General features: G+C 40.2%; 1 protein-coding gene across 1 annotated transcript in view; it reads left to right on the top strand.

Moving 5' to 3' along the window:
- Nucleotides 1-20,851, top strand: part of CORIN (corin, serine peptidase) — a 197,846-nt gene that overhangs the window by 95,948 nt on the left and 81,047 nt on the right. Inside the window, exon 5 of the mRNA XM_036096676.2 lies at nt 19,053-19,166. Coding sequence (XP_035952569.1) covers nt 19,053-19,166 — 114 coding nt within the window. The remainder of the gene's footprint in view (nt 1-19,052; nt 19,167-20,851) is intronic.

The raw sequence follows: 20,851 nt of genomic DNA, 5'->3' as shown, positions 1-20,851 counted from the left end.
ACGCCTGCCATCTTGTGATCGTGCCTGGAAACTGCACCCTTCTGGCAAGTGGGAGAAAGAAAAAAAAAAAAATTATATATATATATATAATTTATATATATATATATAAAAAAAATATATATATATATATGGAGCTTTTCCCAGGGGAATCACCCCCTTGATGAGCTCAGTCCCCCTACCCATCTACCATTAGCTGACTCCCGTACCATAAAGTTTCCCAGGATTGATTTAAGCACGTTAGATTGATCAGTAGAATATTTCTAAATGAGACTGCATCACTGCTGAGATTGCAGTATTGAGAGTTTATAGTGATAGGCGCATAGTTTTTGACTTTCCATTACCTGCCCAAATGTCTTTCCTCCTCTCAGGGATAAAGTAGACCTTTCCCTCCTTGACTCAGGGCTGAGTTAATGCCAAATTATTTGCCATCCTTTTCCAGTCCTCATGTGTCTTTCCTGAAACTTCAGCCTCACTCAATCTCTTCTTGCCTTGGCTCATTCTGTCCCCCCTGATTGGATCACTCTATCTCATTCACAGGGACATCACTCCTGTTTACCAGTACAAAGAAACATGTGAATACTGTGAAAATTTTGGAAAAAAAATTAGCAGGTTTTTTCCCCCCTCCCCCTAAGCCCTTGGGTGTTGTGTACCCAGTCTTCTAGTCTCAGCAAGTTGGCAGCTATAACTCTGGAATGCAAGTTAATTAAATTGTGCTTATATTTAGTTTTAGGCAAGGTTGATTTTTTTTTCCATGTTAGGTTTAGTCTGTGTGGCTTTGTTATATACAATCCCGGTAACTAGGGATACTCGGAGAAATTTTATGTGGCTGTGCTGTGAAAGGCATGCAGCGGTAGAAAAGGAAGCATGGGAGAGAGAATTCAGGGACCTCAGTGTTCCGCCAGTATGTAAATCATTTAACAGAACACAAATGACTTAACAGTGAAAGTCAACTCTCCTGGAGCAATTGACTTCCTTTTCTGTCTCTGAGCCAAAGAAAAGTTAGGAATTCTATCCCTAAATGCTGTTATATTGGTTCCTGTGTGTGTTGATCTCTTCAGAACCAGGCTCTTTTCCAGTTATCTTGGCTGTTAGGAAGAATCCAATGCCGCCACGTTCCAGCTCTAAGTAGGTGGTGCTGTAGCCATAAAGTTGGGGAAAGGGATTCTCTAGTTATTTGCAGGTTAACCCTTTAAGCACAAGGCATGTTTCAATACTTTGTGATGATCATCTTTCGGAAGTGAATTACACATTTCCCAGCCTTCTTAAATAGAACATACTGGGCGTTAGTTCAGTGCCAGGCACTTTATATCCATTACTGATCAATACACTTCAAGGCAATACCAAAGCAGGTAGGATTCAGATAAGGAAACTGAAGCTCAGAAAGGTTAAATAACTTGCCCAAACCAGCACAAATAGCTTATTTTAAATCCAGGTTCATACTTTTTCTCCAAGATTACTTTTATTTTCATATCTCAGGGTCATTATTGTGCATAATTACTTTTCTGGTCTGTAGATCCAGTCACTATCAGTATGGATATTAGAGTGAGTATTTATGAATTAATTTCCTCAGCATTATTTTCTTCAAATTATGATACCATTTAGCATTGAAGTTTCCTGATTATTTTGGGTGGTTTAAGCTTAAAGGGTCAGATAACTGGATGTATCTAAGCTTTCCCATCCCTGCCTTGGCGCAAGCAATGGAATACGTGTGCTGTCCCCACGGGCTGCTGCTATGTAAGGGGAAGGGAGTGGGGTTTGCGGCCATCAGTTAAGAGGACAGAGATGAGAGAAGGTCTGGGACAGAGCTCTGTCCTAGGGCTTCAGAATCTCAGCATCCAGCTACTGGCTAGCTGATGTGGAAGATAGGTGAGATCCTACTAACCCTACAGTATCCTGAAGATCAGTGAATTTTTTAAAAAGATTTTATTTATTTATTTGACAGAGAGGGAGAGAGAGAGCACAAGCAGAGGGACCTGCAGAGGGAGAGGGAGAAGCAGGCTCCCCACCCATCAGGGAGCCCGACTTGGGGGCTTGATCCCAGAGCCCTGGGATGATGACCTGAGACAAAGGCTTAATGACTGAGCCACGCAGGTGCCCCAAGATCAGTGAATTTTTTTAAGATGATAAATTTTTAAAGAAGATATTTTTAAAGTAGGTGGGAAAGTGATACATACAAAACAATCTTCATAGGATTTGAAGTAAATTTTTAGACATGAGGATAGAACTGTAATCTGTTCTTGAAAGATGTTTTCTCAAAGTTCTTTTTATAGTAAATTGTAAATATATATGTTTATTCTATTGCTGGGTCTCAGGCCACATAGTATTGCATCATGGACAGTTTATTCCAGCTTTTAGACTGTCAATGTATAAAATGAACTAAATAAAAGAAACTAGGATTAAATATAATTTTGGTTTGAGTTGAAAATTAAATCCATGAACTATTGTAAAACGAAATCAGTCCTATTTGTTATAGCCCAACAAGTAAGAAAAATAATGTGGAATAGCTCTTCAAACTGATTTTTGTTTATCTTTCTCCTGAGTCTTTCCATAGATGTTGTGACTGAGTTTCACGTTTAATAAAGGTCTGAAAAATGCTAGTATGTATAATTTTTCAGATACTACCATATGCATACAAGAAATTTTCATTTTCTTTCCAAATAATATGTATCTCTTTTACTTCTCCTAGATTTATATGCATACATCTTATTCTTTTATAAAAAAATCCAACATCTTACGTTTGTTTGAAATTTGTCAAAGGTAATGTATATATTGTTCCATCATTATCATTTCACGATTCATAATCAATATTTGCAAAATATCATTTGAGACAGCCTTATGTTTGGAGAAAAATCTCAAAAATATTTTAAAGTACCGTTAAATGATAATTACTTGTGTAGAAAATAAAGTGTTTATTTCTTAAAGCGAATTTTGAAAGTAACACCCCCCAGAAAACCTAAATATTTGAGTAATTATCTCTGAATTTAGAAATCTCTACCTGCCTTGTCAAGAGGGTAGACTGTGGCCATACAGTTTCTAAACTGTCCATGTTCTTTAGAAAGTTGAAGCTGTGTTATTGCACTTATATGCAGGAAATGATAAGTAACGTAATCATGATAGGCATCTTATTTTCCAGTGGTTTTTGACAGAACTGTTTCAGAGTTCTTTTGGGGATTTTAGACACTAAAACTTGAGGTAGTAGACTAGTATATCCTTTTAATTTGACAATTCCTGTTTGGAAGTTTTTCCTTCCTCCCTCCCTCCCTTCCTTCCTTCTTTCTGAAATATATATATATTTAAGTTTTGTTTAGACTTCTGCTTGGCAGTCTGTTTCTGGCAGTCTCTGATCGTAAAGCTAACGTGCTCTTTATTCTGTTCTTTCTTACCTTCTTACTTTCTCCTCTAATTAGATTTAAATCCTCCGAGCAGGATTTTGTCTGCCTCTATTTCATACTGTGATTTTACTTGAGACGTTGAATGATGACACGGAACTGCTTTCCAAACTCTGTTCACGTTCTCTCTCCTACCAGAGTGCCACCAGTTACAGATCTAGTTTTGTTTCCTTCTAATGATTTTTAGATAATTTCACAATGACTGATTTTTCTATAAAATGATAGGTCCTCTATCATGCTGTCAGACAGGCAAGACATATACTTAATTCTTATTTTCAGGACTTTAAGCTGAAGGCCAGATGGCAGAGTTTTCATTGAATCAAAGCATAGCTTTATTTCAGAGAGAAAAAAAAAAAGAGTCAAGGAGTAACTTAATCTTGAGGACATTTAATTGGTGGAGTTGTTTCGTATTTTCTTTGAATGTTTATTTGACAGAGATAGTTTCTCACTAATTGCAACATGTTATCTATCAGGCAGGGAGGGACCTGGAGTTGTACAGGGTGAGGGAACTGGTTTTACCTGGTCTTTGCAGCAAGTGCCCATATGCACCCACAGATCATAAAAGAGGACGTCACCGTGGTACTTTTATTTTTAGAATATCTAAGAACTCTCTGAGTATTCAACTGGCATTTCCTAACTACTTACCATAATACTGCTTTGGAACAAAGACCTGCACGTTAAAAGGTGCTGATAGAGTCCTTTGCTCCCTCGGTAATGAATGAAAAATCTAATAGAGCAATCTACTAGGAAAACAAAAAGGATGTGTATTATCATTTCTGCATTTTCAGAAGACAGAGACCAGCACTGAGGAGGGAAGGGTTGAGCAGAGATCATGTGGCATCACCCAGAGTGGGGTGGTATGGCCGGAAGATGTTTGGAGGGGTGGAGGCTGGGCATGTAGGAGACATTACCCAAGGCTTGGAGGTGGCGGGGGGGGGGCGCCGCGGGGGCAGGTGGCTGAGTTTTGCCATGTCCCCCATGGAGCAGGGACCAGTGCTTACTTGCTTAGGGGAAGAGACAGGATCTCAGAGGGAAATGGCGGTGTGGGGCAGCCAGGAAAGCCTGACACTGGGGACCATGACCCTGAACCCTGGTACGGATCAGACATAATGGAGCGCTCTATCTAGGGTAACCCCCTAGGACTTAGAACCACGCACCCCTCAGCAATTCTTGGAGAAATTGAAAGCTAGAGCCCTTTCCTTGGCTCTTGCAGGTACCAAGTAAGCCCCTTGGATCCTTGCACCTCCCTAAGGAGGCTGAAACCCCTGCAAAGCATGCCTGAATAATATTTTCTATCATCTCTTTGAGTGGGGAAGTATGAATTAATCTGATTTAGAAAAATAAAGTGATGTGGCATTTCTTGCACGGTACTGTGACCGCTACACCTTCGGGCCTGGCCATTCTGAGCACACTTGAGCTTCCAGGTCCCACTTCTCATTCTCACTTCCCATGTTTTATAACTTCCCTCAACTCCCTATGCTCACCTCAAAAGCTACTCATCAGGTAGCCCATTCTTTCAGCTCTAAATGTGATGAGTTCAACAGTCTATAGTTAAATTCAGAACTAAGTATTCATGCCAAAAAAAAAAAAAGAATTAAAGTGTAATCCCTCTCAGACTTTAACTAAACATTTAAAATCTTAAGGGTAAAGGGTTTTCAAACTTGTTTTTGGCAGCAAAAACCCATTTTCAATGGACTGAAATATGCAAAGTGGACAAGAGTGGAGCTCCCTGGCTGCAGTGGAGTAGGGGATTGAAGACACCCCTCAAACCCATGACCTGGCCCCAAAGCCCCTTTCCTTCGCATTCACAGATTCATCTGAAAACCACCATTTTATTTTATTTTATTTTTTAAAGATTTTATTATTTATTTGAGAGAGAGAGAGAGAGAGAGCACAGGCAGGGAGGAGGGGCAGAGGGAAAGGGAGAAGCAGACTCCGCACTGAACAGGGAGCCCGATGCAGGACTCGATCGCAGGACCCTGGGATCATTACCTGAGCCGAAGGCAGATGCTTAACCGACTGAGCTACCTAGGCGGCCTGAAAACCACCATTTTAACCTAAGGAATGAGTAATGTTGGTGTAGGTTTTGGGGAGAATATTAGACACATCTCCGCAAGCCAGTGGAAGATTATTTTAGGCAGAAGGATCCTTTTGATTCATTGTCCTACTGTACAAGCAAATGCTACTGGAAGGCAGACTTGTCTGCAGGTTTGAGTGAGTATCCCACAATAACCCAGAGGGATTTTAATATTACATCAGCCCTTTATTGCCCTACCAACTAAAAGAATAAAATTGTAGGAAGTTTATTGCCTTTGAACATCTCCCCCAAAACGAATGATCATTTAGTTCTGTGAGGCACCTTATGTTCTGTCTTCATTTATTTATTTAACCAATATTTAATTCTATTCTAGACTCAGGATGCAGCAGTGAGAAAAACTGATACAGTGCTTTCTCTCAAGGAGCGTATATTCTAGAAGGGAGAGATAGAGAGAGGCAAAAAACAAACAAATATCTTCTGCTAATATAAAGTATTGTGAATCATAAAGTCTTTTTTTAAGCAGTCTGTAGTTCTGGTGGTCTTGAGCATCAGCACTATTAGAAGTGATTAGCATGGGGCACCATGTTTAATAGAGGCCTAGTAGATGTTGACGAGGGTAAAGAAGAGAATGAAAGGATTTCTCACCTTGGAAGATAAATACTTTTTCTGAGGAAGCCACATTTTAGTGATAGGTTTAGAGGGACAGACAGATATAAGACTGGCTTCATTTTTAGATTGTAACTATATTCCTGATGTTGATGATTCTTCATCCCTGGTCTCCTGTATCTTCAAGGGTGATCATTATTTATTTGATCCAAGCCAATCTATAGGCAGAACTTAGTACCACTCTGCTCCCCACAAAGAATGTACTTACACAAAATCATTTAAAAATCCTTTAAAAAAAAACCACACCCACTTCCCTTGTTATCTACCACCTATTTATTTGTTCTCTTCTGCAACAGAAAAAGTTGTCCTTCCTTTCTGTACTACTTCCTCTCCTCTTATTCTCTCTTCAACATACTGCAGTCAGACTTTGTCCTCCTCACTCCATTGAAACCACTCTTATCTGAGTCCCCACTGACTTCACATTGCCAAAATCTCATCCAGGCACACTGGCATTAAATTGATATGCTGACAACCCACATATTTCTGTGTATAGTCCTATCCTCTTTCCCAGACTTTGAACTTATATATCCAGTTGTCTACTCAACATCTCTACTTGGGCGTCTACTGTGTATGTAAGATGCAACATGTCCAAAATGTAACTGCTGATTTTTTCCGCCAGTCTTACTCCTCCAATAGGCTTCTCCACCTTAGGAGATGGCAATTCCAGTCATCTGGCTGGCTAGAGACTTAAAGTCCTCATTGGCTCTTGTCTTTCCCTCACAACTCTCATTGAATGGGCCAGGAAACCCTCCTGGCTCTACTTTGAAAATACAGCCAGCTTCCAATCATGTCTAGGCACTTTTCCTGCTACACCCTCCAAGCCACCATCACTCTTTCTGGATAACTTCAATAGGCTCCTAACACTAGTTCCTACTGCTTTCTTTGCCCCTCTAGAGTATTTTCAACACAACAGGCAGAGATCCATGGAAACATAAGTCGGATCATGCCACTGTGGCCACACAGGTTTCTTTGCTGTTCCCCACACCCCCCGCCAGACATGCTCCTGCCTGAGACTCTTTGCATTGGAACTTCCTTCTGCTGCAATCTTCCCCTGAGAGTTGGTTAACTCCCTCATCTCTTTCAAGTTATTGCTTAAATGTCAACTTTCAATGAGGCTTGCCCCCGGCACCCTAATTAATATTGGGCCCTGTCCTACCCCACCCCCTCATAATTTGTTGACTCTTTTAAAAATAACATTTATTATCTCATTATTTATTATAAAAAACAACTTTTTATTTATTATGTTTATTGACATTTGTCTCCCTAGAATATAATCTCCACAGAGCAGGGATATATTCTGTACTCAGTTATGTGTCCCAGGCTCCTGGCAAGGGGCCAAATTGGCTAAATAAGTGAGTTAAAGAATTAGAGAGCAATATAAGCTTTGTTAATTCCACATAGTAGATGGAGGAAGAAATACACCTCCCATTCCTCAGAAAACAACTTGAAATATCCCATTATATTTCTCTTTTATAAAGGGTCTTCTCTGTACTGTGCTCCTCAGGAAGGCTCAACCAACTTTTTTTTTTTTTTTTTAATCCCTCCCCCAAAATAGTGCCCGGCAGCACTGGCCCCTCCTTCTCCTCATGGGGTTCCTTTACCCCTTAATACACAGAGTTCTCTGATACCCAAGCATACCTACCCCAAACATCTTAATGTTCAACAAAAGAAGGTTTTCTAGTGAGTATGGCTTGGATGGCAGGGTAAGACCAAGTTTGCTTACTTGAGCATATCCTTGGATTTTCTTTCTCCTTTCTCATCTCTTATCTTTCACCTCAATCCTTTTATCAACCCCAAAGATACAGTGCTCTCCTCAAGAGGAATTCTTGTATCGGCTGCTATAAAAGATTATACTTATGCTTTCTCATATAGTCAAATAGTCTTGTAAAAGGAAAGAGCAATAGTGGTTGACAGTAACTTGATTTCAAGAAGCCTGTAAAATGAAGGGCTAACAGGCTCTTAGTATAGGCTCAGGTGGTAACAGTCTATGCCAGGTCAGCTTTCTCTTCAGAGGGAGATTTGAACCTGAGCTCCAGACTTTATACAAAGGCTCAAAGACTGGGTGAATGAGGCCATTATACAGGCTGGGATTGGTAGGTAGTTCCTGGAGGGGACTCCAACAATTAACAGAGTATTGAGAGCATTTGCCAATATAAATGCTGCCCATAATACACAGGCAGAGAGAACTGAGAGGGCTGGAAGCAGTTGGAGGAAATCTAAAGGTTATTTCAGGATATGGATGTTATTTCAACAATCTGTTATCAGAGACCAAAATACTGAAAAGAGTTGATCATCCTCATGGGTATATACTCTTCAGAATCCAGAGACTTCTGAAGTCCAGGTGATTCAAAATTATTCCCATCGTCTGGAAATGTAAACCAGTGTCTTAGGCAATATACATTTGCATGCTGCTATCATTGCATTAATATTGATCAATTGCCACATGTGTAAATGGAAGTCAGCTTTGGTAGTGAAGTATCTTTACTTGGTAAAAGTATCTTTATCAGATTACGATCAGTAGAATATATGCTACACAAAGGCAGGGAAATATTGTTTTCTTCACTGTTGTATCTCTAGAATAATGCCTAGCACATAGGAAACACCCAGTAACTATTTGTTAAATTAACCAATGAATCTTCCATTGTATCAATCTGCCATCGATTTTTTTTATTATGTTATGTTAATCACCATACATTACATCATTAGTTTTTGATGTAGTGTTCCATGATTCATTGTTTGCGTATAACACCCAGTGCTCCATTCAATACGTGCCCTCTTTATTACCCATCACCAGGCTAACCCATCCCCCCATGCCCTTCCCCTCTAGAACCCTCAGTTTGTTTCTCAGAGCCCATAGTCTCTCATGGTTCGTCTCCCCCTCCGATTTACCCCCTTCATTTTTCCTTCCTGCTTCTTCTTTTTTTAACGTATAATGTATTATTTGTTTCAGAGGTACAGGTCTGTGATTCAACAGTCTTACACAATTCACAGCGCTCACCATAGCACATACCATCCCCAATGTCTATCACCCAACCACCCCATCCCTCCCAGCCCCCACCACTCCAGCAACCCTCAGTTGAGGTATGATACATGTCTTTCTCTGATTGACTTATTTTGCTCAGCATAATACCCTCCAGTTCCACCCACATCAATGCAAATGGCAAGATTTCATTCCTTTTGATGGCTGCATAATATTCCATTGTGTGTGTGTGTGTGTGTGTGTGTGTGTGTGTGTGTGTGTGTGTGTATATACACATATATATACATATATATATATATACCACATCTTCTTTATCCATTCATCTGTCGATGGACATCTTGGCTCTTTCCACAGTTTGGCTATTGTGGACATTGCTGCTATAAACATCGGGGTGCATGTACCACTTTGGATCCCTACATTTGTATCTTTGGGGTAAATACCCATTAGTGCAATTGCTGGGTCGTATGGTAGCTCTATTTTCAACTTTTTGAGGAACCTCCATACTGTTTTCCAGAGTAGCAAAATCAGCTTGCATTCCCACCAACAGTGTAGGAGGGTTCCCCTTTCTCCGCATCCCCGCCAACATCTGTCATTTCCTGACTTGTTAATTTTAGCCATTCTGACTGGTGTGAGGTGGTATCTCATTGAAGTTTTGATTTGGATTTCCCTGATGCCGAGTGATGTTGAGTACTTTTTCATGTGTCTGTTGGCCATTTGGATGTCTCCTTTGGAAAAATGTCTGTTCACGTCTTCTGCCCATTTCTTGATTGGATCATTTGTTCTTCGGGTGTTGAGTTTAAGAAGTTCTTTATAGATTTTGGACACTAGCCCTTTATCTGGTATGTCATTTGCAAATATCTTCTCCCATTTTGTCGGTTGTCTTTTGGTTTTGTTGACTGTTTCTTTTGCTGGGCAAAAGCTTTTTATCTTGATGAAGTCCCAATAGTTCATTTTTGCCCTTGCTTCCCTTGCCTTTGGTGATGTTTCTAGGAAGAAGCTGCTGCGGCTGAGGTCGAAGAGGTTGCTGCCTGTGTTCTCCTTTAGGATTTTGATGGACTTCTGTCTCACATTTAGCTCTTTCAACCATTTTGAGTCTACTTTTGTGTGTGGTGTAAGGAAATGGTCCAGTTTCGTTCTTCTGCATGTGGCTGTCCAATTTTCCCAGCACCATTTGTTGAAGAGACTGTCTTTTTTCCATTGGACATTCTTTCCTGCTTTGTCGAAGATGAGTTGACCATAGAGTTGAGGGTCCATTTCTGGGCTCTCTGTTCTGTTCCATTGATCTATGTGTCTTGTTTTTGTGCCAGTACCATACTGTCTTGATGATTACAGCTTTGTAATAGAGCTTGAAGTCTGGAATTGTGATGCCACCAGCTTTGCTTTGCTTTTTCAACATTCCTCTGGCTATTTGGGGTCTTTTCTGGTTCCATACAAATTTTAGGATTATTTGTTCCATTTCTTTGAAAAAAGTGGATGGTATTTTGATACGGATTGTGTTAAATGTGTAGATTGCTCTAGGTAGCATTGAAATCTTCACAATATTTGTTCTTCCAATCCATGAGCATGGAACGTTTTTCCATTTCTTTGTGTCTTCCTCAATTTCTTTCATGAGTATTTTATAGTTTTCTGAGTACAGATTCTTTGCCTCTTTGGTTAGATTTATTCCTAGGTATCTTATGGTTTTGGGTGCAATTGTAAATGGGATTGACTCCTTAATTTCTCTTTCTTCTGTCTTGTTGTTGGTGTATAGGAATGCCACTGATTTCTGTGCATTGAGTTTATATCCTGCCGCTTAAGTTCTAGCAGTTTTGGGGTGGAGTCTTTTGGGTTTTCCACATTAAGTATCATATCATCTGCAAAAAGTGAGAGTTTGACTTCTTCTTTGCCGATTCGGATGCCTTTTATTTCTTGTTGTTGTCTGATTGCTGTGGCTAGGACTTCTAATACTATGTTGAATAGCAGTGGTGATAGTGGACATCCCTGCCATGTTCCTGACCTTAGGGGGAAAGCTCTCAGTTTTTCCCCATTGAGAATGATATTCGCTGTGGGTTTTTCATAGATGGCTTTTATGATATTGAGGTCTGTACCCTCTATCCCTATACTCTGAAGAGTTTTGATCAAGAAAGGATGCTGTACTTTGTCAAATGCTTTTTCTGCATCTATTGAGAGGATCATATGGTTCTTGTTCTTTCTTTTATTAATGTATTGTATCACATTGATTGATTTGCAGATGTTGAACCAACCTTGCAGCCCAGGGATAAATCCGACTTGGTCGTGGTGAATAATCCTTTTAATGTACTGTTGGATCCTATTGGCTAGTGTTTTGGTGAGAATTTTTGCATCCATGTTCATCAAGGATATTGGTCTGTAATTCTCCTTTTTGATGGGGTCTTTGTCTGGTTTTGGGATCAAGGTAATGGTGGCCTCATAAAACGACTTTGGAAGTTTTCCTTCCATTTCTACTTTTTGGAACAGTTTCAGAAGAATAGGTATTAATTCTTCTTGAAATGTTTGGTAGAATTCCCCTGGGAAGCCATCTGGCCCTGGGCTTTTGTTTGTTTTAAGATTTTTGATGACTGCTTCAATTTCCTTAGTGGTTATAGGTCTGCTCAGGTTTTCTGTTTCTTCCTGGTTCAGTTCTGGTAGTTGATACATCTCTAGGAATGCATCCATTTCTTCCAGATTATCTAATTTGCTGGCATATAGTTGCTCATAATATTTTCTTATAATTGTTCGTATTTCTTTGGTGTTGGTTGTGATCCCTCCTCTTTCATTCATGATTTTATTTATTTGAGTCATTTCTCTTTTCTTTTTGATAAGTCTGGCCAGGGGTTTATCAATCTTGTTAATTTTTTTCCAAGAACCAACTCCTAGTTTCATTGATCTGTTCTACTGTTCTTTTGGTTTCTATTTCATTGATTTCTGCTCTGATCTTTATTATTTCTCTTCTCCTGCTGGGTTTAAGCTTTATTTGCTGTTCTTTCTCCAGCTCCTTTAGGTGTAGGGTTAGGTTGTGTATTTGAGATCTTCCTTATTTCTTGAGAAAGGCTTGTATTGCTATATACTTTCCTCTTAGGACTGCCTTTGCTGCATCCCAAAGATTTTGAACCATTGTGTTTTCATTTTCATTTGTTTCCATGAATTTTTTAAATTCTTCTTTAATTTCCTGGTTGACCCATTCATTCTTTAGAAGGATGCTCTTTAGCCTCCATGTATTTGGGTTCTTTCTGACTTTCCTCTTGTGATTGAGTTCTAGTTTCAAAGCATTGTGGTCTGAAAATATGCAGGGAATGATCCCAATCTTTTGGTACTGGTTGAGACCTGATTTGTGGCCTAGGATATGATCTATTCTGGAGAATGTTCCATGGGCACTAGAGAAGAATGTGTATTCTGTTGCTTTGGGATGGAATGTTCTGAATCTATCTGTGAAGTCCATTTGGTCCAGTGTGTCATTTAAAGTCTTTATTTCCTTGTTGATCTTTTGCTTAGATGATCTGTCCATTTCAGTGAGGGGGGTGTTAAAGTCCCCCACTATTATTGTATTGTTGTTGATGTTTTTTTGCTTTTGTTATTAATTGGCTGCTCCCATGTTAGGGGCATAGATATTTACAATTGTTAGATCTTCTTGTTGGATAGACCCTTTAAGTATGATATAGTGTCCTTCCTCATCTCTTATTACAGTCTTTGGCTTAAAATCTAATTTTTCTGATATAAGGATTGCCACCCCAGCTTTCTTTTGGTGTCCACTAGCATGGTAAATGGTTTTCCACCCCCTCACTTTCAATCTGGGGGTGTCTTTGGGTCTAAAAGGAGTCTCTTGCAGACAGCATATCGATGGGTCTTGTTTTTTTATCCAGTCTGATAGCCTGTGTCTTTTGATTGGGGCATTTAGCCCATTTACATTCAAGGTAACTATTGAAAGATATGAATTTAGTGCCATTGTATTTCCTATAAGGTGACTGTTACTGTATATTGTCTGTGTTCCTTTCTGGTCTATGTTACTTTTAGGCTCTCTCTTTGCTTAGAGGACCCCTTTCAATATTTCTTGTAGGGCTGGTTTCGTGTTTGCAAATTCCTTTAGTTTTTGTTTGTCCTGGAACCTTTTTATCTCTCCTTCTATTTTCAGTGACAGCCTAGCTGGATATAGTATTCTTGACTGCATATTCTTCTCATTTAGTGCTCTGAATATATCATGCCAGTCCTTTCTGGCCTGCCAGGTCTCTGTGGATAGGTCTGTTGCCAATCTAATGTTTCTACCATTGTAGGTTACAGATTTCTTGTCCTGAGCTGCTTTCAGGATTTTCTCTTTGTCTCTGAGACTCGTAAGTTTTACTATTAGATGTCGGGGTGTTGACCTATTTTTATTGATTTTGAGGGGGGTTCTCTGTGCCTCCTGGATTTTGATGCCTGTTTCCTTCCCCAAATTGGGGAAGTTCTCTGCTATAATTTGCTCCAATATACCTTCTGCCCCTCTCTCTCTTTCTTCTTCTGGGATCCCAATTATTCTAATATTGTTTCATCTTATGGTATCGCTTATCTCTCGAATTCTGCCCTCGTGATCCAGTAGTTGTTTATCTCTTTTTTTCTCAGCTTCTTGATTTTCCATCATTTGGTCTTCTATATCACTGATTCTCTCTTCTGCCTCATTTATCCTAGCAGTTAAAGCTTCCATTTTTGATTGCACCTCATTAATAGCCTTTTTGATTTCGTCTTGGTTAGATTTTAGTTCTTTTATTTCTCCAGAAAGGGTTTCTCTAATATCTTCCATGCTTTTTTTCAAGCCCAGCCAGTATCTTTAAAATTGTCATTCTGAACTCTAGTTCCGACATCTTACTAATGTCCACATTGATCAGGTCCCTGGCAGTCGGTACTGCCTCTTGTTCTTTTTTTTTGAGGTGATTTTTTCCGTCTTGTCATTTTGTCCAGAGGAGAATAGATGAATGAGAGAACAAAATGCTAACAGGGTCACAACGACCCCAGAAAAATATACACTAAACAAATCAGAAGAGACCTGAAACCAGGGGAAAAGAAAGGGAAAGAAAGAAAAAAGAAAAAAAAAGAAAAAGATAAAAAACAAACAAACAGACAAACAAAGAAACAACAGAATATGATCAAATATGATCAGGCTGGTGCATAGATCAGTGCCATACACTAGATTTTTGGCGTGTTTTGGTCTGTTAGAAGAAAGTGCCTCCCAAAATTTTAAAGAAAGCAAAACTTATATATGTACAAAAATAAGGGTTAATACGATGAAGGGATGGAATATGACTGTAAAGACTAAAATTATAAAAGATTTTATAAAAGGAATTGATAAGAAGTTGGTTGAAAAAAGAAAGAAGAGGATTTAAAATAAAAAAGGGAGAGAATGTGATCAGGCAGGAGACTAGAACAAAGCCATATACTAGAGATTCAGGGTATATTTTGGTCTGTTAGAAGAAACTGTATCCCAAAATTTTAAAGAGAGAACAACTTATATATATATATATATATATATATATATACCAAAAATGAGGTTAACTACTATGAAGAGATAGAATATGACTCTAAAAATGAAAAATAAAAAAGATTTTTTAAAAAAGGGATTGATAAGATGTTGGTTGAAAAAGGGAAAAAGAAAAATTAAAAAAAAAGAAAAAGAAAAAAAAGAAAATAAAAAAAATTAACTTTCAATCAGGGGGGAAAACAGCCATGAATTCTATGTGCTGTATTCCCCTAGTGCTGGAGTTCTGCCGTTCTCATTGATCGGTAAACTTGGTCTTGGCGGGCTGTTCTTGCTGATCTTCTGGGGGAGGGGGCCTGTTGCTGCTCTTGCCTGGTCCAGGCTAAGTAATCTGCTCGGGTTTGCTCTCGGGAGCTTTTGTTCCCTGCAAGCTTTCCGTACAGTTTTGGAGGATGAGAGTGAAAACGGCGGCCTCCCAATCTGCACCCCGGAGGAGCCGAGAATTCGGGGTCCCGCTCCTCAGTGAGCCTCCAGAGAAAAGCAGTCAGTCACTCCCGTCTCCCCGGTCTCCGGCCGCACTCCATGCTCACCTGGCCTGTGACCGAGCGTTTCTATCTCTGGCACCCGACCCCGTGTGGAGTCTCCAAACCCCGCAGATCCCTGCGGTGCACTCCCGTGCCGCTCCTCCTGGGGGAGGAAGGGGAGTCTCCCTGGACCTGCCGCTTGTTGGGTCCCTGCTGGAGGAGCAGTGGCCTGACTGTGCCACGGATCATGGTTTATGGCAGCCCTGAACTGAGAGCCCACTCCTCAGCTCCGTCTCTGCAGCCGGCTTCCCCACTGTGATACCTGGGAGCTCTGCCGCACTCAGGCACCCCTGGTTTTCCTGTGACCCTGAGGGTCCTGAGACCACACTGTCCCAGTGGGGGTTCCACCCCCTCCTTAGCCACTGGACGGAGGCCCCCTCCCCCACTGTCTATCTTCCCGAATATCACCTCGGATTCACTTCTCCCCATGTCCTACCTTCCAGAAAGTGGTCGCTTTTCTGTTCAGAGAGTTACTGCTATTCTTTTCTTTGATCTCCTGTTGAGTTCGTAGGTGGTTCAGAATGGTTTGATCCCTATCCAGCTGAATTCCTGAGACCAGTCGAAATTTAGGCCTCCTACTCCTCCGCCATCTTGCTCCGCCCCCCACCATCTATTTAAAGTCCAACACGTACCTCTTAGAATTATAGATGATGTTAGTGGAAACAGTATCAAGATTATATAGCATGGGCGCCTGGGTGGCTCAGTCGTTAAGCGTCTGCCTTTGGCTCAGGTCATGATCCCAGGGTCCTGGGATCGAACCCGCATCGGGCTCCCTGCTCTGCGGGGAGCCTGCTTCTCCCTCTCCCACTCCCCCTGCTTGTGTTCCCTCTCTCGCTGTGTCTCTCTCTGTCATATAAATTAAAAAAAAAAAAAAATCTTAAAAAAAAAAAAGATTATATAGCATGACTTCTCCTCAAGGAATCTCCCTTTGTCACCTTAAGGGCTAAGTCAAAAGGCTGTTTGAATGAAGTTGATTGTTCTAAGAACGTGAAATTTTTTATCACAAAATCGCCACAGAAACTTGTTATGAGCTCTCCCAGGATATTCTCCAAAAAACCCAGAGGTGAGATGGAATTTCATCTCATCTGGTCCAAATCACCTCAAAAATAAAGACAAACTTGAACTTTTACCTGAACCTGATGCCTTTGAACTGACCACAAATCAGGTGACTACATAACTGCCCTGGACAAGGAACAGGGCATGGGTGTGGTATGGAGGACTGGGGCTGAAGCTCAGACCTCATGATTCTGTGTCTATGTGGCTACATATATGACTTTGGGCAATTGTTGTCTCTACCACATGGCAAATCATCATCATTTCCCCTAAGGAAGTTGTGATAGAATGCCTGCCTGTCTGCTTTATGGGGGGCTCTTTGAAAATCCCAAATAAGATGTGTTTGAAGTACTTGGCTAGTTGAACAGTTTCACACAAAGAAAGTGGAAATTCTGAATACAAGTTAAGGAGACATCAAACAAAAAGTATACAAAAATCATTCTAAGTTTACAAAAATAATATTAATTAAACTATGAACTTCTAAAGAAAGAATAAGCATAAAGAAACAATTTACAATGTCCTAAAGCCAAGGGGAGCCACACCTCCCACTGAGGAACCACACAAAAGAAGTCAGTTTCTGTGGAATCAGCCAAGACAGGGATATCAATAATCAGAACAATGCAAACAATGCTATGTTTTAAATTTGATCCAGATTTGATATAATCATACGCAAGAAATGGCTTTACTGGAGTAAAATATATGGGGTCTTACAGATGAAACCTAGATGTTAGGAGCTATGTAATGTTGAACTTTCAGCTACATTTGTCAAGGACTCACCAGAGCCATAAGGTGGGGAATGCAATAATTCTTCTGAAGCATTGCAGCTGCTGAAATGCAGACAGATGGAATTTCTGCACTCTCTAATATAACACAGAAACAATCTCAACAATAGGATAAACACTTATGCCTTGCAAATTTTCTCTCAACCCTAGAGAGAGGATATTGTATAGACTGGCCAGTAAAATCTTAGTGTTTTGGATTCTCATTTTATATCTGGTTTCCTGTGTCCCTTGTAGAAGTCTGTATTTGTAGGTATAGGAATGAAGTTCTGTGCTGAATCTTCTAAGGCTCTTTGAAATATAAATGTGTTTCATATTTTGGCAGTTGAAGTCCACAGATGTCCTTTGTATTGATCCTGAAATGGTGGCATGTAATGGAAAACCAGACCTTTGTTGTTGATCTTATGATGATTACGCATGAAGTGCCATCATAAGAAACTTAACTAAATCAACTAGTACTTACTGTTCAGCAAATCAGAATTCTGATTTCCTTGATAGCATTGGAAAATAATTCATTAATTGCATTTTTTTCTTTGCTTTTTGGCAATATATGGTGCTTCACTGAGATTAAGTTGACTTTTCCCCATCATCTATTAAATAAGAATCTCCTGAGTGCCCATCACTCTCCTAGGGCCCAGGAACATGGGAAATGTGAGAGACATGGGCTTCCCTGCCTGGAGCATTCAGTCTGTACTTTTCCGTATTTCTAATTCTGAGTTAAAATATTCTGTATTTCTTGGTTCCCTTTAGTCAACAGGGTTCATCTCATCAAGGAATACATCGTTCAGGGAGCAGTGACAGTGAGCAGGCAGCTGACCACATACGTGATCACACTAGCTTGTGTGGAGGGACGGAGACAAGAGACATAGAAATCTTCAAGGGTTGTATTTATTTACTGTTATTCTGAATTGAGAACTCATGGAAAAACTAGGTTTTTTTTCAGATTAAAAAAGTAAAACATCATGAAAGCCAGTAGCATGCCCCCACCCTGCACTTTCCCACTGCCTTGCTGAAGCCAGCAGGTGCACACAGTTCACATATGGGATGCTCCTTAATCACCAGGCTCTGGTCGTGAGGGGGGCATTCCTGGGTACCACAGGACTGTACCTACTGGAGAGAGAGTTCTTAGCAGGCTAGATATATGCACCCCTATGTTTATTGCAGCATTATTTACAATAGCCAAAATATGGAAGCAACCGAAGTATCTATCCACAGATGAAATGGATACAAAAGATGTGCTATAGATATACAATTGAATATTACTCAGCCTTAAAAAAGAATGAAGTCTTACTATTTGCAACAAGATGGATGGATCTAGACAGTATAATGCTAAGTGAAATAAGTCAGAGAAAGACAAATACCATATGATTTCATTCATATGTGGAAACTAAGAAACAAAACAAATGAACAAAGAAAAAAAAGAGAAACAAAAAACACTCAAATATGAGAAATAAATTGGTGGTTGCTAAAAGGGAGGTGGGTGGGGGGATGGGTGAAATAGATGAAGGAGATTAAGAGTACACTTATTGTGATGAACACTGAGTAATGTATAGAATTGTTGGATCACTATATTGTACCGGAAAGTAATATATGTTATATACTTGTAATATATTTCACTGCAGGGCAGGGTGTCTCTAGGCTTGGTTCAAGCACACAATTGACTCTTTCTACCGTAACTTTTTCTGTGCAACATTGAGTAGCGTTTTAGAAGGAGAGAATTGTGGGGTTTTTTTTTTGTTTTTTTTTTTTAATGTTTGTTCAACTAATAACACTTCGTCTTTAAATACTTTGCAGTTATTAAAAAAAAATACTCACGTTTTGTATTCCCCCCCCACATAAGTTGTGCAACTGATAAGGCTCCCCTCTTCTGCTCTGAGCATGGAAACCTCTCACGCAGCAAGCCCACTGGGGAGTTTTCTTTCGCTTTTCTCAGGCCAACGCTCTTTGCATCCTTCCCAGGTAATTTCACAATTAATGTCCTACAGGGCCCAAGAAAACTCGGTGAGGGGATTTGGAAACAAATCTTGAATAGCAAGGAGGGTGTTCTTGCTGTTCTTTGTTTCTCTTGACTTTTGAAGGAAAAAGGCTTATTCTGACATGGTCTCCCTGCCCTTCTTTTCCAGCGCTCTGCGGAAGGGGCGAGAGCTTTCTGTGCGCCAGCGGGCTCTGCGTGCCCGGGAAGCTGCAGTGCAATGGGCACAACGACTGTGACGACTGGAGCGACGAAGCGCATTGCAGTAGGCGCGGGGGCGCGGGGGCGGTGTCCGGGGCCGGGGCCTGGAAACCGAAACCATTCCGCAGTCAGACCCTGACAACCGCCGGGCGTTGGCGTAGACTACTGTTAGTTTGCCTTTCTGACGGGAGGAAACGGGGGGCAGCCAGTGTGTTTGCGCACCTTTCAAAGGCGCGATTCCGTTAGGAACTCAAGAGCCGGAGGTCGCAGTGGAAACGAGTTTTGCATCAAGTGGCTTAAAATTGGAGGGAGGTTTTTTGTTTATTTTGTTTGGGTGAGGCTTTTGTTTTTGTTTTGAAAGCTTAATGAGTTGAAAGGTCAGCTTTTTTAAAAAGGACATTTTCTTTTTTTTTTTTTTTAAAGGACATTTTCAATAGGCAAATGTTTCACCCGCCTGATCCTTAACATTCCTGACACAGCAGATGCAAAGCCTCTTGTTTGTTTATGCTTTCTCTAAACCTGGCGATAGTCCATGGTGCTAACTACTTTAAATCCATGGATTGAGAGATTCAGCCATAAACATCGTCAATTGATTTACTATGGATTTGAATAGTTGTTTTGATTGAATTGGTCGGTGGCTGTCCTAATCTGCTTGGGCTGCCATATAAAATACCACAGACCGCACGGTTTAAACAGGAGAAATTTATTCTCCTATGGTTCTGGAGGCCGGAGAGTCTAAGGTCAAGGTCAATGAGGTTCAGTTTCTGGTGAGAGTTCTTTTCTTGGCTTCTAGGCAGCTTCCATCTTCCTCTGTGCTCACTTGACCTTGTTGGAGGCGGGGGGGGGGGGGGGGGGGGGCGGTGGAGAGCGGGAGAGGGTCTCCTCCTCTTCTTATAAGGGTACTATTAGATTAGGGCCCCACCTTTATGGCTTCATTTAACCTTTAGCACCTCCTTACAGGTCCTGTCTCCACATACAGTTATTTGGGGGTTAAGCCGTTAACATCCGCATTTTGGGAGGACATAAACATTCTGTCCATAACATATATATATATATAATATATATAAATAAAATATATATAAAATATATTCAGCTTTCAAGTTGTTTTACACTTATGCAACAGATGAGAAGGAAAAATTAGCGTCAATAATGCATTGTAGGATTTGCCTCCAAAGCAGAGCCACATGCAATTGTGTTCTAATTGCTTTTTAATGGTTATATGATGAGCAAAAATTACCATGGGAAAAGCTGTGTTTTACTCCCTGTAGGAGTTGCCAAGGCTGTATGAGAGCTCATAATTGTTGACCTTAATTGAAAGGTTCTTATGGTCTGTTTGCCAGGTGAAACACGTCTTCTTCCATGTGAAGGGCTAGAATGCTTATCTATCATAAGTTTTGAAAGGCATTATATTATGGTAATATTTTAGGTCAGTGTTTCCCAAACTGATGTTCCATAGTGCCTGAGCTATGAAAACTGCTTGAGAAAAAAGTAAGTTTGAGAAATGCTATCAAATCTACTTTTTAGAGAGTTGCAATACATATTCACATATTAAAAGTTCTGAGAAATGCTGCAGTTTTATAAAAGACATACTCATTTTGCTTAACTTGGTATTTCCTCAAAATTATTTGTTCATATATACTCCCACCTTTATTTATTTATTGTTCATTAATTCTTTTTTTTTCATTTCGTGTAGTATGTAGCCTCCTGTGGAATTTCAGATATGCCACCATATCTTGGAAATGTTTTCAC

The sequence above is a fragment of the Halichoerus grypus genome, chromosome 3 (assembly GCF_964656455.1).
Source record: "Halichoerus grypus chromosome 3, mHalGry1.hap1.1, whole genome shotgun sequence".
Classification (NCBI taxonomy): domain Eukaryota; kingdom Metazoa; phylum Chordata; class Mammalia; order Carnivora; family Phocidae; genus Halichoerus; species Halichoerus grypus.
This window is presented reverse-complemented; position numbering and strand designations above follow the sequence as displayed.